This window comes from Lissotriton helveticus, chromosome 5_1 (assembly GCF_964261635.1).
Source record: "Lissotriton helveticus chromosome 5_1, aLisHel1.1, whole genome shotgun sequence".
Taxonomy (NCBI): Eukaryota; Metazoa; Chordata; class Amphibia; order Caudata; family Salamandridae; genus Lissotriton; species Lissotriton helveticus.
Window position 1 is genome coordinate 2054642564 of NC_136065.1, and position 19905 is coordinate 2054662468.

Sequence of the window (19905 nt, forward strand, 5' to 3'; positions counted from 1 at the left end):
AACGCTTACTCTTCCGACTGCAATGAGTGCAACAGTAGGGAAAGTGCTGGATAGCGAAGTGGTAAAAATTACTATTTCCACTCCAATTAGTGCAACAGTAGGGATAGCAGAGGGATAAAAATAAATATTCCCACTCCACTGAGAGCAACAATAGGGGAAGTGTTGGATAGCAGAGGGATACAAATTACTATTCACACTCTAGTGAGTGCAACAGTAGGGAACATATTGGATAGTGGAGGGGTAAAAATTACCATTCCCACTCCAGTGAGTAGGGGGAAAGTGTTGGATAGTGGAGGAGTAAAAATTATTATGCCCACTCCAGTGAGTGCAACAGTAGGGAATTTGTTGGATAGGGGAGGGGTAAAAATTACTATTCCCACTGCAATGATTGTAGTGGTGCGAAAAGTGTTGGCTAGACGAGGGGTAAAAATTACTATTCCCACTCCAGTGAATGCAACAGTAGGGAAAGTGTTGGGTAGCAGAGTGATAAAATTTACTATTGCCACTCCAGTGAGTGCAACAGTAGGGAAAGTGTTGGAGAGCTGAGGGATACAATTTACTTTTTCCACTCCGATAAGTGCAACAGTAGGGAAAGAGTTGGATAGCAGAGGGATAAAATGTACTATTCTCACTCCGATGAGTGCAACAGTAGGGAAAGTGTTGGAAAGCGGAGAGGTAAAAATTACTATTCCTACTCCAATGAGTGCAACAGTAGGAAAAGTGCTGGATAGCGGAGGGGAAAAAATACTATTTCCCCTCCAATTAGTGCAACAGTAGGGAAAGTGTTGGATAGCGGAGGGATACAAATTAATATTCCCACTGTAGTGAGAGCAACAGTAGGGAAAGTGTTGCATAGCGGAGGGGTAACATTTACTATTCCCACTCCAAGCAGTGCAACAGTAGTGAACGTGTTGGATAGCAGAGGAGTAAAGTTTACTATTCCCACTCCATCCACTGCATCAATAGGGAAAGTGTTGGATTGCGAAGGGGCAAAATTTACTATTCTAAATCTAGTTGGTTCAAAATTAAAAACAAACAAAATATCATCGAAAGAATACAAATATTTTTTTATAAATTAAGTAAAAAAAATTAAAATATGTAAAATATATATATATACATTTAACATAAAAAATGAAAAAAATAGAAACATATTATATTGTTAAATACATACCACAAATACCTACAAATATTATATTAAATAAAATAAAATAACACAATTTTAAATAAATATTTTTATTTAGAAATTATTCATTAATAAAAACATTAATTATGACATAAATGTTGTCTATTTACTTCCTAGCCTATAACACCACACAACTCACATGCATAATTAACCTAATTAGTTATCAATTAAACAAATATTATTAATTAAAAACTAATAAAAACATAACATTTAATTAACTTCCCACCCTTTACACCTATAATCCCCACATTCCACACTTAAAATTAAACTGTAAACAATTGAATTACACAATTAATTAATTAATTAATTATGTGCTTATATAGCGCTGGAATCACTCCCGAAGGGGTACCTCCGCGCTTCGACCGCTGCGAAACCCTTCCTGGCTTCCCTGAGAGATGGTCCCTTAATGGGTATCTCCAGGGTGAGACCAGGCATCCCCGGCGGTCTGGTGGGGCCGTTAGTGAAGATGAGGCAAGCTAGTGCCCAGAGTTGCCAAGTGTGATCGCTGATCAGAGTGGGCACCGAGGCGAGAGAATTATCGAGTCCGCTGACCCTGGTCCAGAAACCTGCCGCGTCGGGAATCGAACCCTGGTCCCGGGCCGTCCTCTGCTCTCGGGTCTGCCGCCTCTAACCAGTGAGCCACACTACTCCACAATGACATTTTTGTCCAATTAAATAACTAACAGTATTTCACAGCTAATTATAAAGAAAGTAAATATTATTTACTCCCTACGTTTCACCCTTATAAACCCAAAAAACAAACACTAAAAAATGATATAACAATTACCCTAATTAATGATCAATTAATTAATTAAAATTAACTATCAACTAATTAGTCATTAATTAAAAATGAATTATATCCCACCCTATACCCCTATAAACCCCACAACCTGCACCTGAAATGAATTACACTATTACCACAATTAATTGTCAATTACTTAATATTAATTAACAACTAATTATGAATTAATTACACATAAATTACTTCCCACCCATTACCCCTATAAACCCCACAACCCGCACCTACAATTTACCCCCAAAAATTTTTTTAAAAAAAATTAATATATACAAAATATTTATTAATTCCCAACCCATTCCCCTAAAAACTCACAATACGTGACCAAACTAAAAAACACATTTAATTAAAATAAAATTAATAACTACTAAAAATGTAACAAGTATATTAAAAAACATAAACAATACATTTTGAAAAAAATACACTAATTAAAAAATCTATATTTTAAACAACTATATTCTTGCAAAAGATGTTAATGACTTCGATATTTTTAAAATCGATATTTCTTACCTTAAAGTCAGTATTCTTGACCACAATATTCTTGTTGTCAATATTTCTGTGTCACGATATTTAAAACTCGCTATTAGTGTAAGTAGACATTTAATCTACTAAAAATTTAACACATATATTAAAAAGCATAAACAATTCTGATAAAAAAACATACATTTCAAATATATACTAAAATACATAACACTAATTAAAAAATACATTTTTTAAACAACGATTTTTGCAAATGATATTTGACATATATTTTTTTAATCGATATTTCTTACCTTAAAGACTATATTCTTGACCACAATATTCTTCCTGTCGATATTTCTTTGTCACAATATTTAAAACTCGATATTAGTGTAAGTCAACATTTACAACTCGATATTGTGACTGAATACCTACACCAATATCCCTCATGATTGCCACTGGTAAAAAACATGGACCCAATGGCCAAAGCCACCTAGCTCTCATTTCCTGCATACGTATGCACACTTGGAGTGGATCACCAGCAATTGTTTCACATTCAGGGATACCGGATGACATTTATTGGTCACCAGAAGGTAGAAAATGAGCCCTTATGTGTGAGAAAAGTTTATCTGAGACAGGAGGTCATAGGGAATCAAACTGCCCTCCTGAAAGAGGTCTCCTAGTGTTTTCAGGCCCATTGAGTCCCATAGGTCCGCACCATATATGCTGCTGCCAGCTAGATTGGCAGTTCTGAAAAGGGATATCTGACGCATAGTGCCCCACTCCTGGAGCTATTGCAGGGCTCGTCATTTGCTGGCAATAGTCCCTCAAAGCAATGCTGGTGGGGAGGTGGGTAGAAATGTTTTGGGAAGAAATAATTCCCTCACTTTGTGCACCTCCAAACGCAGCCAACATCTCGTTCTGGCTACGCCGAGCAAGTCAGCGGGCAAGGCCACTGTAGCCGGGCCACTCAATAGTAATGTTCCAAATTTGGCACCTCCAGCAGGTCTAACTCAGTGGGCAATTGTAGTTTTGGAAGGGCGCCTGCCGGCATTCCAGATCTGATCATCTAGCATCCAGAACATGCTTCAGAGGACAATGATGGGCATGTTTGCGAAGTAGTAGAGCTGCCTTAGGAGCATCACCATTTTAGACAGGGCGACCTTCCCTGCAAGGTGAGGGGGAGCGTTTTCCAGTAGGTGATCTGGGGCTGGAGGGCAGCGATCGCTCTCATTAAGTTGTCCCCTGGTAGATGAGAAACGGAGTGGTATATTAATATCCTAATATCAAAATGCGCAGGCCCCCCTCTTAATCTAGTGACTATCAATAGTGTTAGAGTATGAGGGACAGTCCCGCCGCAACAGGTACAGACATGTCTTTGACCAGTTAACCACCAGGCCAGTGGGTCTTTCAAATTCATGCAGTTCATGGACAATAGTGTGCATCCCTTGTGTGTGTCCCAGACATAAACGAGAACATTATCTACATACAGTGATACTGCATGTATCTTTCCCCTGAACAAGATCCTCCAGGTTCTTCTGAAGGCCAGTAGCCTGTACGTCAACAGCTTCATAGCTTGGAGCAAAGAGGCGTGGCGACAGAGAGCAGCCCTAGTGCATCCACTGGCCCACCAGGAAGGAGGCTGAGATTAACTGACCAATTTTTACCCTGGCCACTTGATCAGTATACAGTAATTTGATCAAACAGAACAGCCTGTCTCCCACTCCCATGCACCAAGGCATTGCGAGCATATACTCCCAGTTCAGGTGTCAAAGGCCTTTTGATCCAAGACTAAGCAGAATGAATGAAGTCATTGGTATGAGGCTTCCTCTAGGACCTTATGCAAGCGCCACAGGTTTGGGGAGGTGGACCAACCAGGGATAAAACTATTTTGGTCGACCTGGAGTAAATGCGGCATGCACTCCATTAGCTGTGCCACAAGGATTTTGTGGTCGCACCTCATCATGACTGGCGGCCCCTACAATGCAACGTCTAGTAGGTCTCTACCCAGTTTGGAAAGTGTAACCAAGAGTGCTTTAAACATGGAGTAAGGTAAATGCTCTGTCACCAGTGCTGAATTGTACAATTCAAGACATTTTGAGATCAGCAGATCTGTGTTTTATAGAATTCTATGAGGAGGCCATCAAGCCTCAGCGTTTTACATGTTGGAGAATCTCATATGGCGCACATGATCTCCTGTGTCGAAATCGGCCCGTTCAGACCCCGTCTCTGGTTCTTGGCCACAGCAAGGAGTGTGGCTTTAGTCAAGTACCTGCATATCTTGTCTGGGGCTGTAAAGAAGGTGGTAGTGAGCGAGGAATATCTCATGAATGCCTGCTTGTGAATATGCTATTGTTGTGGGGTTGACACAGATGGCCGTAACTGGGGCATGTGCAGCCTCATGTTTTGAGGAGCCACGTTAATTAGTGACTGGGCTAATTCCCCTCTATATGCATTTTTGCTTGGTAAGCCTTATAATCAAATCAACTTAAAGATTCTAGAAGGTGGCCACAATGCTCACGTCTCCAGCAAAGCAGTGCGAGCTGTATCATCAGTCACAGAGGCTGACTCTATGCCCTGCAGGGCACCCTCTAGTTGGGTTAAGTTCTGGTTCAGTGTGCCCCATACGCCAATAAATGTGTGTATACAGTGATCCCTTACCACCATTTTCATAGCCTACCACTCCACCAGCCATGTAGTAGCGGTGTTTTCATTATTGGTAAAGTTGTTTGCAAGTATGTCACGTTTGGTGGCTTGGAATGCCTGATCGTCCAGAGCCATGAGTTGTAAGCGTCAATTGGGTACTGGCGGAATGTGTCTCCACCAAATAAGCCTAAAGAGTATGGGGTTATGATCGGAAAGAATCTTGCTCAGGTACTCAGTGTCATAAACTAATAATTGTGTGGCCTGGTAACCAAAAAATTCTATCAAGGCAAACATGCAATTCATGGGAGAATAAAAGGAATATTCCCTAGTGCTGTGATGCATTGCCCTCCAACTGTCAACTAGTGACCAATGCGTAGCTGACTGTGGGAGACAAGCTGCAGCCCAGACCGTGGTGGAGGTCAGGCGGGGGATGGGAGCCGTCCCTATTGACGTCAAGCACGCAATAAAAACGTCTCCCCCCATCAGCCATGGTAAATGGTGAATGGGAGCACCGCAGCAATTGGGCCAACATGTTTGCTATAAACTGTGATTGGCCAGTATTTAGAAGATAAATGCTTCCCAGAGGAACCGCTTTGCCATCTAGAATTCCCTCCACCAGGACATAGCAGTCGTCTATCAATCAATCAGTAATCTTATAAAGCGTGACTACTCACTATTGAGGGTCTCAAGGCACTGAGTTGGGGGGGGTTGTTGGGTCTGCGGTTCAGTCAAAGAGCCATGTCTTGGGGTCCTTCCTGAATGCGGCAGTGGTGGTGATTGTCTGAGGTACAAAGATAGGGAGTTCCAGGTTTTTGCAGCGAAGTAGGAGAAGGATCTTCCTCCAGCCACGGTCTTGCGGATCTGTGGTATGGTGGCCAGGGCCGGTTGGGCGGAGCGGAGATGTCTGGTGGTAGTGTAGAAGGCGGTGGTTGAGGGATGCTGGTCCAGCATTGTGGAGGGCTTTTATTGGCATGCCTGAGAAGCTTGAAGGGGATTCTTTTGTTGACAGGTAGCCAGTGAACCTTTCTCAGGTGTCCGGTTATGTGGTTGTGGCGTAGGATGTTCAGGATGAGTCTGGCGGAGGCATTTTTGGCGGTCTGTAGTTTTTGGGGGAGTTTCTGGGTAGTGCTGGCATAGAGTGCCCTGCCATAGTCGAGTCTGCTGCTGACGAGTGCATGGGTGACCATTTTTCTGGACTTGGAGGAGATCCACTCGAAGATCTTACGAAGGAGGTGGAGCGTGTAGAAGCAGGAGGACGAAACAGCATTGATTTGGTGGTTCATTGAGAGCAAGGAGTCCAGGATGATACAGAGATTTCGGGTGTGATCCGTGGGTGTGGGGGAATTCTGAAAGCACTGCGGGCCACCAAGGGTCATCCCAGGTGGAGGGGGAGGAGCCCAGGACACGGAGGGGGAGGAGACCAGGATTAGGACTTTGGCCTTGTCTGAGTTAAGCTTGAGGTAGCTGTCCTTCATTCAGGTGGTGCCTGCCTTCATCCAGTTGTGGAATATGCTCATGGTGGATGTGGGTTAATCTGTGAGGGAGAGAATCAGCTCGGTGTCGTTGGTGTAGGAGACGATGTTGAGTCCGTGGCTTCTGGCGATGGCTAAAGTCTCAGCTGCTACTTGGCATAAGGGGACCATAGATCGGATCGATATGAGCGCTCCTCTTGCATATCTGGAGTGGCAAGTGCCATAGCACTGGCCCCTCCTGAACTTTGTGGTCTCACCCTCGGCCATGTGAGTTTCTTGTTAGAACGTGATGTTTGCCCCCTGCCTTTTTGGCGTATTAGTATATTGAGTATTGTTGTCTCGGCGTGCTGATGCCATGAACGTGTCACGTCACTAAAGTTAATCATCCCATATTATTAGGTACATGGGCAAAGCCAGAGGAGTGGGCCACGGGGGCGAAGATCCCAACATCCAAGATATCAAAGGGCATGACAGGCTGTACAAGAAATAAACCTTTCCTACTCCCACACCCAAGGGCAGCAGAGTAACATCTGTCCACCCAAACCAAGAACACAAATAGGCCTAAAGTTCGAAAGAAAACAACTGTCCAGATGACAGCCCAGTAGGATGAAAAGCGCAGAGTGGTGCTATCATGGGGGGCAAGGGGCTTGTGCGGGCACAGCCCAAGCAGGGTCGGTCTTCCTCTCAATCACAGGCACCTAAGAAGTTAACATTGACGACCACATGGAGTGTTGTCAGAGGGAGCCTGTGCCTCTTTTTCAGTAGCTTATCACTAGAGATGGCACTGCTGCAATTGTCCACAGTCCAGTAATATGTGGGGGGAGGGAGTCAGAGGATGTCATCAGCCATCTGAGACTTGGCAGACAGAGGCAGATAGGCGTTCCTGCTATTCATTGAGCTGTCTGATCCTCTTTCTGAAGAAGCATCATCCGATCCCTTTGTAGAACAGATCGGGCAGGATCCCGCAGGTGGGTCGCTCTGAGGGGGGCCAAGACTTTTTCCCGGCATGCTTGTGCCAATGATGGGGCTCCAGATGTCCCTGTTTTTGATCATTGTGAGTGCGAGGGCTCGCGTACCCCATGTCCTCCAGGCTCTTCTTACATCCAGTTGTGGGTTTCTCCTCCGATGAATCATGTATTCGTTGCTCAACCAAGTCCCACGTATCTCCTGGTTCCGTGAAAAAGTAAGTCTTCTCATTAGGGATCACCGCCCACCCACAGGTATTTGCCACCTAATCAAAGCAGGTGGGATACTTCTGCGTTAAACTCCCCAGAATCGGGGAGAATCGTCACAAAGGGATCTGGTAATATCTGATCTAGCAAGTTATTCTCCATTCCAGAGACTTTAACCTATGATCCCCAATAGCTCCTGGGGGAGAAACCAGCCATGTTGGTTAATTCTGTCCCTAGGTATCCCCAGAGGAGGTAACCGAACTCAGAAAAGCAGCCTAGATGATTCTAGAGAACAGATCACCCTGAGCACAGTCGCAAAAAGTGCATCTCTTGAAGCTGATTAAAAGGCAAAGGGATCGAAGGAAATAGAGTCATAACCCTATTCTGAAGGGGGACCGAGAAAATTGAGCAAGGCAGTGTGCACGAACCCAATAAATTTCCTGATCACTCGAAGCAGAAGAAAAGAGCATCAGTTTGCATATTTCACAGGCATGTATCTCTCTGAACTCCTAATAAATGTAACTCTCTGTTGTGCAAATATATTCTGGTAATCTGGACTGTAACCAGGGTATCTAAAGAGACTGGAGAAAGGAAGTGGAGTTGGTCCAGCACTGAAAGCCAAAGGAGGGCTGGATTTGTGCCAACACCAGCCATCAAGCACAAGATTAGAGCTGCAGCTTGGTTTCTCTGAGCTGATTCCATCCTACAAATCACAAGCTGTGAACCCATATGGCATTCCACTGAGCAAACCCTGTCCTACAACTATTACATTCTGTACCCACATGTCACTCCAGTGAGCCAACCCTGTCCTTGAACTATTACATTCTGTACCCACATTACATTCCACTGAGCAATCCTGTCCTAGAATTATTACAATCTGTACCCACCTGGCATTCCAATGACCCAGCCCGGCCCTAGAACTATTACATTCTGTACCCGTGTGGCATTCCATTGAGCTAATCCTGTCCTAGAATTATGACATTCTGTGCCCACATGGCATTCCACTGAGCCAATCATGTCCCAGAATTATTACATTCTGTACCCACATGACATTCCACTGATCCAACTCTGTTCTACAATTATAACATTCTGTACCCACCCGCCCTACCACTGACCCACTCCTGTCCTAGAATGATTACATTATGTACCCACATGACATTCCACTGAGCCAACTCTGTCCTACAATTATTACATTCTGTACCCACGCATCATTCCACTGAGCCAATCCTGTCGTAGAATTATTTAAATTCTGTACCCTCCTGTCATACCACTGAGCCAATCCTGTCCTAGAATTATTACTTTTTGTATCCCTGGCATTCAACTGAACCAATCTTGTCCTAGAATGATTTCATTCTGTACCCAAATAGCATTGCAATGAGCCAGCCCGGTCCTAGAGTTATTACATTCTGTACCCTCGTGGCACTCCACTGAGCTAATCCTGTCCTAGATTATTACGTTCTGTTCCCAGGTGTCATTCGACTGAGCTGCTCCTGTTCTAGAATTATTACATTCTGTACCCAGTTTATAGTCCACTGAGCCACTCTGGTCCTAAATGTGACACATTGTGTAACCCTGCACTTATAGGGCTCGGGAAACAACCATTACAACACAGTCATTACAACGCACTACCTTTACAACGCAGCTGTTACAACGCGAACGCATTTATATCGCATGATATTATAATGCAGACATTACAATGCATGCCATTCCAATGCATGCCATTACAACGTATGCCATTACAACGCCTACCATTACAACGCATTTTAAGGTAAATAATTTAGATTGTTTTTGTTTTAGGGTGGGTATTGGTTTTGGGGTACATGGGAATAGTAATTTTTACCCCTACACTATCCAACACTCACCCTACTGTTGCACTGACTGGAGTGGGAATAGTAATTTTTTCCCCTACACTATCCAACACTTACCCTATTGTTGCACTCACTGGAGTGGGAATAGTAATTTTTACCCCTACACTATCCAACACTTACCCTACTGTTACCCTAAAAGTATTATGTATTGTAATGGTATGCGTTGTAATAGAATGCGTTTTAAAGATAGTTTCTAAAAATGGGTTGTAATGGCATGCGTTGTAAAATCATGCAATGTAATGGTAGTTGCGATGTAAAAATCGCGTTGTAAGAGCATGCGTTGTAATTGTTTGCATTGAAACGTCATATATTCGGAGGGCTCTGTGGTCCTGTGCTGAGCCCCACCAACACTACACATCAAAGGCTGCATAGCCCTGTGCCATTCTAGTCCTAGTTGAGAAAGTCTCTGAACCATGGTGACTATTGGCAAAGAAGAGCTCCTGTACACAGACGCCCATTTCTGGCACCTCCATTGATATCAATTACTTAACCTGCTTTGCTCAACTAGTTATATAAGATTGTACGTCACTGGATGCATACTTTTCAGATTATTTTTTATTGTTTAGATTACTGGCAGATGGCAATTGCTGGCAAGGGCCTCCGTATACCCCACAGTAAATGTTGTAGAGAGAAACCCATGGGTAGAATTTTCCTGGGCGGAAGAGAAGCTGCAGATTCATGATGGCCACGGCAAGTAAGTGAAAACTGAAAAATAGACAATGTAATTATTTGGCGGGCCACTTAATGTGCCAGCATTTTTCAGCTCCCTACTCTTGGACGAACACCAGTGGTGCCAAAGGTTAGATACAGGCTAGGGGCTAAGTTAGGATGCCATGTAGGGATGACATCAACAAAAACAGGCCGGGTTCGCCGAATGCGTACCACTCTTTCCAAACCCTGGTTCACCCCCACTCTCCGTGACCTTAAGTCAGGTTGTAAACAACTTGAACGGACATGGAGACAAGTCTATCTCCCCGAGGCAAAAAAGAATCTAAGGACGGCGCAAAAGAAATATTATGCAGCGATTAGATCCGCTAAAGGCAAATATTTCGAAGGGCGCATAACTAATGCCAATAACAACAGTAAAGAAATCTTCGCTATAGTGAAAAGTTTCACCTCACCTTGCGCTGCCCAACCCATACTTGCCTCCACGGAGAAATGGTGCGAAGAACTCTCCGTCTTCTTCGTTGACAAAATCACTAAAATCCAGGATGACCTACTCTCTGCCTGTAACAGTTTCCCACCCACAACCGCCACCCCATCTCCTGTGTTACCTACCCACACGGAACGGTTTCATCAGTTCACCCCGGTAGATAATACGGACATTGTCAGCATTCTCGCTTCCCTACATTCAGGATCTCCTTCAGACCCTTGTTCCGCCAGAGTGCTTGCGCGTCTCGCAGACACGGTCGGCAACGAGGTAACACATATTATCAATCGCTCTTTCCTCACTGCTACGGTCCCGACCTGCTGGAAGCAAGCTAAATTGCTCCCACTTTTAAAGAAAAATGGATTAGACCCTGCTATCCCCGCTAATTTCCGGCCTATATCATTGCTGCCGGCCCTAGCAAAAGTATGCGAAAAGGTTGCCTTCACTCAGCTAGACAAATTCGTTGAAAATTCCCAGGCCCTTCACCCAGCACAGTCTGGCTTTAGAGCAGCCTACAGTATGGAGACGGCGTTGGTGGAAATCTCCGAGGCCATCAGAGAGTGTTTGGACGAAGGTGGCAGGGCGGCTCTGATTTTATTAGACCTCTCTGCCGCCTTCGATACTGTCCCTCACTCCCTTCTGCTCACCAGACTAGCGGCCATTGGCATCACAGGCTCTGCCCTTGACTGGCTAACATCCTTTTTGGACAATAGATTCCAACAAGTCTGGATGCCCCCTTTCGCCTCCTCCCCTAAGAAACTTGCAACGGGTGTGCCTCAGGGCTCTACCCTCAGCCCCCTGCTTTTTAATATATATCTAACCCCGCTCATTTACCTCGCTGAACAACTGGGAGCAAAAATAATGGCCTACGCTGACGACACTCAACTTTTGTTCACGTGGCCTAAAAACAATCTGGATACATCTGGAGCCCAAACCTGCTTGTCATCTGTCTTTCGTTGGCTTGCCCTCGCCCAATTAAAGTGCAACGAAAGCAAATCTGAAATTCTACTCTATGGCTCCTTCCCAGATAATTTTGGCAACTCTCTCTGGCCAGCCGATCTACCCTGCCCCACATCCATCGGAGGCCCTGCCAAAAATCTTGGAGTCTGGTTTAATAATGACCTCAGATTTGAAGATCATATAAAAAGACTCACCGGGATCTGCTTTTCCACACTTAAAACTTTACGCAGGTTCTTTCCACTCCTCCCGAGAGCGGCAAAAGAGACCGTCATCCGTGCCCTTATATTATCCAGACTGGATTATGTAAATGGCCTCTTCTGCGGCCTTCCTGCCTATATGATCCATCGCCTCCAAGTTATACAAAATGCCGCTGCACGGCTTTTGTTCAATATTCCAAAAAGCTCAAGTGTCCGCCAATCTCTCCGCACCCTACATTGGCTCCCGGTTGCCCACAGGATTTTATTTAAAATCCTTGTCCTCGCCTATCGAGCCGTCCACCAAACTGGTCCTACCTACCTGAGGAAAAGATTCTCCCTATATGTTCCCAACCGTCCCCTTAGATCAGCTAATCTGCACCAGATGACGGTCCCAAAATTCAAATATAGCAGGCTCGGCGGCCAATCTATCTCAGTCAGAGCGGCGAGAGCATGGAACACCCTCCCGCAGCAGCTAGGAACAGCTCCATCCAGCGCCCTGTTCAAAAAGGGATTGAAGACCCACCTTTTTAACATCACTGCATAAGATCCTCCTATGTCCTGTTTCTTACCTTTTTCGCGCCAGGATACTATTTTTTTAGTAACAGAGCGCGCTACAAAAGCCTATAATAATAATAAATAATAACATTAAAAAAGGTTTAGTGTCTATGTTGTGATGTTGGTGAAGCCTTTCAGATGTGACTTAATTAATATTTTACCTCAATGAGGAGCACTTGTTTTGACATATTTTTCAAGAAATGGAATGATATTCACAAACTGTGCTGTGTTCTATGTCTTTTTTTCAAATTAAATATATAAAAGAACGTAAACGTGTTTACTTTATGCTGTTATTCAATTTATTTGCTGGGACATACTTACTGTTTGCCATTTGTTCTGAAATTCTAAAAGTTTAGGAAGAAAGCAAATTCATGAAAGTAGCGGGGTAGTCCTGTTTTCTTTGTATACAATAATGGATATCATGACAGTTGTGTAAAGAGGAAGCCATTAGATCATTTATAGAGTCATGTGCTTGAATGATCTGTCAGGATGGGAATCTTTGGTAACCAATATTCGAAAGCAATGTTGATATAGGCTCAATTGACACTCCGTTAGCTATATTTTATTACATTTAGTATATCCACCTCATTATCCAGGCGGCAGCAGCTAAATTAGCACTCTCCCGAACTCGTCGATCTTCAACAACACAAGCACTGGTGGAGTTACACTGGCTCCCAGTACCTCTAAGAATCCTATTCAAATCATTGTGCATTGTGTTCAGAGCAGTGCATGGACAGGGCCCTAAGCCGCTTCAGGGCACATTTCAGTGGTACAAGCCCACCCGGACTCTTCGCTCTTCCTCCACCAACCTTGTTAGAATACCTAAGGTAAAGAAAGTGACCCTGGGAAGAAGAGCCTTCAGCGTGGCAGCAGCTCACCTTTGGAATAGCCTCCCCCTAGAAATTAGGAGAACACAAAGTTTGCTGCTGTTCTGCAAAAAAGTAAAGACCTGGCTCTTTCCTAGGGTATAATTCCCCAGGGGTAGTAGTAGATTTCTCAGGATGATATGCCTTTTCTTCCTTTCACAGCCGACAGTCTCTTCCGTTTTCTCTCTCAGCGCCAGGATGCCCATAGGGTAACAGTGCGCTCTACAAATGTCAAATAATAATAACAATAATAATAATAGGCGCCCTTCTCCGGGACGTAAGGGCTGGCTTAAGCAGATGACAGTGGAACACCGGGTGAATGCGCAGGGATCCAGGCAACTTCAGTTTATAGGTCACTAGGATTGATCTGTTTCACTATAGGATAAGGACCAATGTACCTAGGATGGAAAACACTACGGAGCTTTAATTTAATGTTCTACGTTGACAACCACACCTTGTCCCCTATATTAAACTGAGGCCCTGTGATGCGGTGATGATCCTCCCACTTCTTATACAGCTGCTTGGCTTCCAACAACTGTGTCCGTACACCCCTATGAACCCTCCGTATTCTTGCTATGTATTCCATCACTGAGGGTGATTCCCAAGATCATCAGGCAATGTTATCGGCAAAGTAGTAGCATCATACCCATAATTAGCCTTAAAAGGTGACACCCCAGTAGAAGAATGCCAAGAATTGTTATAAGACAGTTCAGCCAACCACAACAAATCCACTCAAGACTCCTGAGCCTCCTTAGAATAACACCTGAGGTATTTCTTCAAAGTCTGATTCAAACGCTCGGTCTGACCATCCGTCTGTGGATGGAAGCTGGTCGACAGGGTTGAATCAATGTGCATAGATTTACACCACATTCTCCAGAAGCGTGCTATGAATTGGGGGCCTCTGTTCAACACTATCACCTGTGGAATCCCATGCAATCGAATAATGTTACTAGCCAGCACTAGTCAACGCTCCGTCCATCATTTCCTTTGGTTTTTCTTTGTTCGCCATAAGTTGGCAGGGTATGCTCAGCCGTGAGTCCCTTGCTCACTTTGCCACTGGATTGAAGCAAGCCAGGCTGAAGACGGCTGAAATGCCAGAAACCGGTCCTCGGTAGCTTGTTTCCGGTCCAGGGAAGGCATGGCTTGGCAGTTCGGGCTGGACTGTTCCCATGAGGCACAGGGTCGGACTGATTTGCATATGGCCATGTCTGAACTGGGGTGGCAGAGTGGGCTAAAGATCGGTGATGGATGAAACCCAGATCAGTTGACTGGGGGAGAGTGCTTGTATTGTCAACGCTCCGCCCATCATTTCCTATGGTTTTTCTTTGTTCGCCATAAGTTGGCAGGGTATGCTCAGACGCGAGTCCCTTGCTCACTTTGCCACTGGATTGAAGCAAGCCGGGCTGAAGACGGCTGAAATGCCAGAAACCGGTCCTCGGTAGTTTGTTTCCGGTCCAGGGAAGGCATGGCTTGGCAGTTCGGGCTGGACTGTTCCCATGAGGCACAGGGTCAGACTGATTTGCATATGGCCATGTCTGAACTGAGGTGGCAGAGTGGGCTAAAGAACGGTGATGGATTAAACCCAGATCAGTTGACTGGGGGTGAGTGCTTGTATTGTCAACGCTCCGTCCATCATTTCCTTTGGTTTTTCTTTACTAGCCAGCAACTGAGCAGTCTGTCCCGCTGTGGGGAGATTCTTACATGAAACAAAATGCCCCATTTTCGTAAGACTGTCGACCACCACCATGATTGCGGAGTACTCTTGCTCAGTAGGCAGTCCAGTCACAAAATCCAAACTAATATTCTGCCAGGGATTCTTAGGGGTAGGCATTGGCATGAGTTTACCTTTCTTCTTAGTGTTTTCCCCTTTTACCCTAGCACATTCCAGGCCAAAGCGGTGGTTGGGATACGCACTCTAATTTATTAAGTTTGCTTCAGATTTTTTGCTGGTGGGTGGTGCCCGTGGGGTTAGACCCCCTGTACCAGGGTTTGGAAACAATTGATTTGATTGCACTGTTCCCTCGAGAACAGTGTCGCCCCAGAGCACTCCGTGTTAACTTCAATAATATTTCAAGGCACGTATGTAAAGTTCATTACGTTTTTATTGTTGTTTTTATCTTTTTCTTCCTTTATATCATGATAATTCTCATATTCTGGTAACTTTTTAACTCATTTGGCCCAATGCATTTCGGGCTGTAGCCCTTCCTCAGGGGCCGTGTACATTCCTGTAAAGTAAGCAAGTACAGTTTCACTTCACTGTCACATCTTAATGTGCATTAAATTCATGTCACAACATTTGTCAGCATGCAGGGTGAGAGAGATCACATGTTAATAATGCCACTTCTAGAAAACTGTTTTAAAACAAAATGTGCTGAAACGTTCATTGTCATGTGTTACATTGTGTCCATTTGTGGTCATGACTGTGCTGTGCATACGGGTTATGTGATGGTCACACCTATGTACCGTGGTAAAAAATGATAAGGGTACTATCGTAAACAAACGTGACTGTTCTTAAAAATAAAGTTAACTCAAACCTGTGTCTGACGTCTGAATTGTCCGTCAGTGAAAGTTACCGCGGGTGAAAAAACGAGTCTGCAAAGAAAATGAGAACGGAATAAGAAATTCGTTCTATACTGTAGCTTGGTGGTCAGCGAGTTACGCTGTCACGCTTTCTCTGAAATTATGCGACACGTTTACTGAGCTTACAGAGATAAGTTCTTCAGCGCGTTCTGTGTTCTTCGTTCAGCGACATTGACCGCTTTCAAGATTGCCGCGTTCTAAATGGACGTAATAAGTCACGTGATTCGTAGAATTGAAATAGAGCGTGTGATAGGTCTGTGTCGTTTGGTACAGTCAGATACTTACACCAAGGTATCTCATAGGTGGTCACATAGTCACGTGTGTAAACACGGAAGCGGTATCTGATAGGTGGTCACATAGTCACGTGTGTAAACACGAAAGCGGTTCGCGTTGTTATAAAAAATAATGGTATACGATGGTGGTGCGCTAATGAAATCGATGACCATAGTGACAAACACTTTCCAAACATGTTTCAACTAGCAGATGAAAATTCATACAGGTGAACACAATTTTAACCAGTGACGTTTCATGGCATGAAAAAAATGAAATGAAAAAAATGAAAAAAAATGAAAAAAATAGAAATTAAATGAAATTACACATTTCGATATTTGTTACATATTTCTGTTTGCTGATGATATGAAATCTTACAATGGTCTATAAGTGACAGCTATATTCCAAATGTTCATTGAGCCCTCTAGGGGCGGTAGATGATAATCTGTGTATCCAATACAGTTCCCTTCTTAAAAGATGTTGTTCATTGTCTCTTCCTGGTAATACTGGAACGATTTCCAAAATGCAAAATTTCAGTTGACTGGGATTGTGTTGGTGGTCATTAAAATGTACCGCTACTGTGGATTTTGTGGATTTCAGTCTGATGTTGGAGCGATGTTCTGTTAAGCGGATTTTAATTTTTCTAGATGTTTTGCCCACATAGGGGAGACCACATGGGCATTTTAACATGTAAACCAAATTGGTACTATCACAGGTGCCATTCACTTTTAATTTGATTTTAATGCCACTTGATGGATGATTTATTTCATTGCCTTTAATGATGGAATTGCAATTTCCGCAATTGTGACAAGCCAGTGTACCTTTGTATGTTGTTGGTGAGACAATGGATTTGGGTTTTAGAAGTTCTTTTAAGTTTTTGGTCCTTTCATATGCAAATCTCGGATTTGAAGTGAAAATGCCTTTGAAATCCTCTTCAAGGGCCAGTAGCTGCCAATGCTTTAAGATGATTCTTTTGATGTTTTGACTTCTTGTTGAGTATTTTGAGATAAATACTGATCTCTGCTCTTCCCTTTTAGTAGATGGTGTGAGTAATTGTTGTCTGTTCATCGATGTTATTCTGTCTACCGCGAGTTCCAGTGCGGCTTCTGGGTATCCCCGATCTTTGAACTTCTTCATCATGTGTTCTTTTTGTTCTTCGTATAAACTCTGGGAGGACGCTATGCGTTTGACACGTAGTAATTGTGAGAACGGCAGATGTTTTTTTAGAGATTGTTGGTGAAAACTCTGGTAGTGTAGGAGATTGTTTTTGTCGGTAGATTTCTGGAATACAGTAGTGTGTAATGTGTTTTGTTCCTTGATGATCAATACATCCAAAAAGGACAGCTGTTTGTCGTTGACATTGTGTGTGAATTGAATTCTGTCATTTATATTGTTAAGTTCTTGAATGACTGTAATCAGTTGATTCATTGATCCTTTCCACAGTAAGAAAATATCGTCAATGTACCTTCTGTACAGAATTAGATTCTCCTTCCATTGGGGTTTGGTCAGAATGTACTCGGTTTCAAAGTAGTGCATGAAGATATTTGCATATGCCGGTGCGGCACAATTTCCCATGGAGGTTCCGTTGCACTGGGCATAGAATTCATTTTTCCACTCGAAATAACTATGAAATAGTGTGAAGTGCATTAGTTCCATGATAAATACTTTCAAATCTTCATCCAGGTCACTGTCGAGTAAAATGTTCTCTAGTGCTGTTAATCCTATATCGTGAGGAATTGAGGTGTATAATGACTTGACGTCTATACTGGTTAAAATCATCTCGGTGGTGAATGATGTCTTGTTTTCTTCCAAAATGTTCAAAAAATGGGTGGTGTCCTTTATATAACTGGGAATTTGTTGTACTAGTGGTTGCAAATGTTTATCAATGAATTTTCCGACGGGCTCATGGATGGAATTGATTGTAGAAACGATAGGACGGAATGGTGGAATTGTAGGGTGCTTGTGTATTTTGGGTATCATGTAGATATATGGTACGGACGGGTTGTCTTTGATCAAAAATTGTTTTTCTTTATTTCCGATGGTTCCAGTGTCAATTGCTTTTTGAATGATTGTTGTTAACACTTTTTTGTATTCGTTGGTGGGATCTCCATTGAGTTTCATATATGTATTGATGTCGTTGACATGATCATTCACATTACTGTCATAGAAATCCGTGTCCATGATAATAAGGGCGCCACCCTTGTCCGCTTGTCGTATCGTTAAATCTGTGTTTTCAGCTAGATTTTGAATGGCTTGCCTCTCTTTCTGAGTGATGTTAGTTCTTTTGGATCTCGGAGCTTTGAAGATTTTTATGATGTCTTGATTGACTATTTTTTCGAAGACGTCTAATACCTTGTGGCTCACCGGTGGTATGAACCTGCTTGGGTTCCTTAGTCCCATGAGTTTGTCTGGTTCAATATTTGAGATTGGTCTTTCCCCTTTTACCCTAGCACATTCCTCACAGCGTGATACCTATAACGCAACATCCCCAGACAAAGATTCCCACCAGAAATGTCTCCTGATTGACTGCAATGTTTTGTTGACACCTAGATGTCCTGCCATGGGTATAACGTGACACCAAAGAAAAGCCTATTTCTGCAACTCAACAGTGGGTAGATACAGTTTGTTGTTATAAAAAGGTAGACCCTGTTTCATGGAACATGCATCTTTCTGCTTTACCCATGTCTCCCAAGCATCTCTGGTTTGATGTTGTCCGACCTCATCCAAAAACGTCTCAGCCCTCAACACACAGACAACCCTGGATGGCTGGATTATGGCATGGGTGTCCTCACTCCTGGGTACTGCTGGCAACTCCTACCTAGCGGCTTGGCCTAAATGTCACCACAAAATCAAACTCAGCGAAAAACAACATCCACCGCATTTGTCCTTGCGTAAGATGCCTGGCTGACGTCATATACTGCACATTGCGATGGTCCGTATAGACCGTGATAGGATGACATGCCCCCCACAGGTAATGCCTCCACTCCTGGAACACCCTCTTGATGGCCAAAATCTCCTTCTCGGCAATAGTATAGTTAACCTCAGCAGCATTCAGCTTTTTAGACAGATAGGCCACAGGGTGAAGTTGCCCATTATTCCAATCCCTTTGGGACAGCACTGCCCCTATGGCTTCGTCGGAAGCATCCGCTTCCACTATAAACGGAAGATCCAGCAGGGGATGAGACAGGACTGGAGCGGTGACAAACGACCCTTTAAGAAAATCAAAAGCAATGTCCACCTCACATGACCACACAAACTCTACCCCTTTCCTCAACAACCTAGTGATAGGGACTGCCACCTGTGAAAAATGTAGAATAAACCTGCAATAATAATTCGCAAAGCCCAGAAAGCTTTGAACCTCTCTTACATTTGTCAGGGTTGGCCAATCTTGTACTGCCTGTACCTTGTGATGGGACATTTGCAAGCCCTCAGGACTGAGTATTACCCCAAGGAATTCCACCTCGGACACACCAAACTCACACTTGCTCAGTTTCACAAACAACCTGTGCTCACGCAACTTCTCCAGCACCCTGCAGACCTGTTCAGTGTGACCCGACTCCTCCATAGAGTAAATCAGAATGTCGTCAATATAGACCACTACAAAGTGGTCTATATATTCCTTCAAAACATCGTTTAGGAAAAACTGGAAAGCCGCCGGAGCGTTGCATAGACCGAACGGCATAACCAGATATTCATATAGGCCATAACGAGTCTTGAAAGCGGTTTTCCAC

The 19905-nt window shown here is 43.7% G+C and overlaps 1 protein-coding gene across 2 annotated transcripts in view; it reads left to right on the forward strand.

The window, feature by feature from the left end:
* The window catches only part of LOC144756277 (uncharacterized), a 294158-nt gene that overhangs the window by 100718 nt on the left and 173535 nt on the right, over positions 1-19905 (forward strand). For both annotated transcript variants that reach the window (XM_078645938.1, XM_078645937.1), the window contains one exon: positions 10163-10290. In XM_078645938.1, coding sequence (XP_078502064.1) covers positions 10163-10290 — 128 coding nt within the window. The remainder of the gene's footprint in view (positions 1-10162; positions 10291-19905) is intronic.